The following is a 3,007-nucleotide window of genomic DNA, read 5'->3' on the forward strand; positions in this document are numbered from 1 at the left end:
TATTTAATTAAATATTTATTAATTTATTATGATATATCTAATATAGAAAATGTAATAATAAACTAAAATAAAATATGCTAAAAAATATTATTGACTATATTATAATTAATATATAAAAATATAAATTATAAATTTTATAAATTATAATATCACATTATCTCTAATGTTGATAATATATATTTCATATAAATTTTATATAAATTTAATTTAATTATATAAAATATAAGAATTTTGAAAAATTTATTAAAAATTTAAAAATTAGATCAATTGGAATAAAAAATCCATAGATTTATTCATGATAATTTAGAATATCAAAATACCAAAATTACAATAAAAATTATTTAAGAAATAAAAACATTTGAAATTTAGAAATAACATTTTGTTAATGCAATATTTCAATATGTTGTATATTAATTATCTTAAAAAGAAATTAATGATTTATATAATTAATACATATTACATTACTACTAGTTTATTATTCTTTTATAGTTACAATGAACTTTACATTTTTTAATATATAAATTGTTTTTTTAGGAAATATAACTAATATATTACGGCCAAGACGGAGGTTCTCCAGGTTTTAATTCTCTTCCATATAAAGCTGATTTGTCACGATAACTTGACATTGTTAAATCAGAAGCATAATTATATAAATAGCGTGACAAAATATATACACCAATAAATCCAGCAACACTCAAACTATATTGTGTTATAAGTGATGTTTTTAAGAATGCCATTTCAATTTTCTAATTCTAATTTTTTCTGTGCACTTAATTGTTTTTTCCAATTTCGAGTACGATTTAAATCTAAGATAATAATAGTAGCAGTAAAAAAAGGGATAGAAGTTATAACCCAATAACGTTTAATAATACGAAAAATCTCCATCAAACTAAAAAAAAAAACAATAAAAATATATTTTAACATTATTTTAACATTTAAATATATGGTATATCAGATATATCATATTTATAATTTAATTTATAATTTTAATTATTAAAATATATTTAAATATAAAATATAGATACTATTCTATTTAATTCTATTTAAATACATACTGTTCAAGAAAAATGATTGAGAATTATAACATATCGAATACTATTTCACTTTCCTATATATTAAATATGACGTAATCATGTAAAATTGGCTTACTTCGTTGCGTTCAATTTTTGTTTAAGAGATAATAATAATAATAAATAACAAAATTGATATATTATTTTTCAGATTAATTTACAATCGCAATAATATAATAATGAAGTGAATAAAATTTTTAGATAAGTATTTATATTTGATTAATATCAAAGTTAAAATTTTGAGATTTTGGCTACACACTCGCCCTCATTGTGATATAAACATAAACTTAACGAGATAAACATAGAATAACTGAAACGTAGAAAAGAAACTTCACGTTATTTCACATTATATAATTGACATAACTTGTATAAAAAATTTAAAATTTTATTATAATTGTTATAGAATGGAATTTAAAAGAATGAAGATGAATCTTAGAATTATATTGAATTTAATTATAATTTATTAAAATCAATAATATAAATAAATTGTTAAGTAAAAAATTATTCTTATTAGATATATTTCTATGAATCTGAAAAAATCCGCACAATTATTTATCTTAGAAGAAATAATAAATTTATAAAAAAATCTGTAAATTTGAAAATATTGTTAATATTGAATATCTATTAGAGGATAGAAATCTTTTAATAAAATAATGTTTAAATTCGATCAATTTTTGAACAAAATCTAATGCCGCAAAATTTAAAGACACAAAGTATTTAGTGTCACTTCTTTACATTTAAAATAGTTCATAATTCTTTTTCAGTTCCTTTATTATCGGGTTAGATTTTCATTTGTTTAAATTCCATTCTTACAATAATATTTTATGTCAAATACTCGCATCATATATTATTTTATCGACAAATATATATTATATATATATTGTATTATTATATATATATATTGTATTATTGTATATATATATATTGTAAAATTTATATATTTCAAAATCAAAAATGTAATAAAATAATATTTATATTTTTTATATTTATTTTTAAAAAAGAAAGAATGAAAATATTCAATTGATCTGTATTTTGTTGTGATCAGTAGCCAATAGCATGTAAAAACAAAAAGAGAAAATAATAAAGAATAGAGAAAATAGAAAAAGAATAAAGACAAGATGAAAATTAATAATCAATAAATGAAATTATATTTTCTCATATCAAAAATAATTTTTTAATAATGCTCATGAAATGTAACTAATCATTAATTTTTACTTTGACTATTTATTCTGACTTCAAAAATATAAATTCTTTAATATGAAAATATTGAAAATATTAAATCATTTGAATTTTAAGCTTAATTGAGCTATCAAAGCTCAACTGTCAAAGATCATTATTATTATATATACATATATAATATCGCAATGTTGCTATGATCTGCAAAAAAATCGTTTATCGTATAAAATTCATTTGATTTAAATGCACTTCATTTATTTTCGCGATTAGTGAATTATTGTATCGTTCATATTTTCATGATTTCATAATCAAATGCATATCATCTCATACCAATAAATTCAATAATAGATGATGATAAGATGATGATAAATATTTACATAAAATACGATTTTCACATTGCTCATAATAGAAGGATTAAAAAAATTATTGAAAAATGTATTGCAAAATGATTCTTGTAAGAGATAAATATATTTATATTACATTATATAAACATATATAAAAATGATTAAAAAAAAATAGCATCTGTAATAGATAAATATGCAAATGATAAATATTTTATAAATAAAAATAAATATATAATATTTTATAAATAAAAATAAGTATATAAAATTTCATAAAAATTCTTGTTTTCAAAATTTCTAAAAAAATTTCATATACTATTTCCTATTGAATTACATTCTTCTAATAAAATAGAGAAATTAAATTAATAAATAATAAATTATTATTTATTTAATTATTTTAATTATAAATTATTTATAAAT

At 17.3% G+C, this 3,007-nt stretch overlaps 1 protein-coding gene across 1 annotated transcript; it reads right to left on the reverse strand.

Annotated features, from left to right (window-relative positions):
- Positions 1-468: 468 nt before the first annotated feature.
- On the reverse strand, positions 469-849 carry LOC102671918. Its single transcript, XM_006624414.2, has one exon. The coding sequence runs from the start codon at positions 735-737 to the stop codon at positions 552-554; it is 186 nt and encodes a 61-aa protein (XP_006624477.1). The 5' UTR covers positions 738-849; the 3' UTR covers positions 469-551.
- Positions 850-3,007: the final 2,158 nt, after the last annotated feature.

This window comes from Apis dorsata, unplaced genomic scaffold, assembly GCF_000469605.1.
Source record: "Apis dorsata unplaced genomic scaffold, Apis dorsata 1.3 scaffold_1057, whole genome shotgun sequence".
Lineage (NCBI taxonomy): Eukaryota > Metazoa > Arthropoda > Insecta > Hymenoptera > Apidae > Apis > Apis dorsata.

Bases quoted from the DNA above. Each gene is read 5' to 3' on its own strand.
- LOC102671918 (XM_006624414.2), bottom strand. From the start codon at position 737: ATGGCATTCTTAAAAACATCACTTATAACACAATATAGTTTGAGTGTT.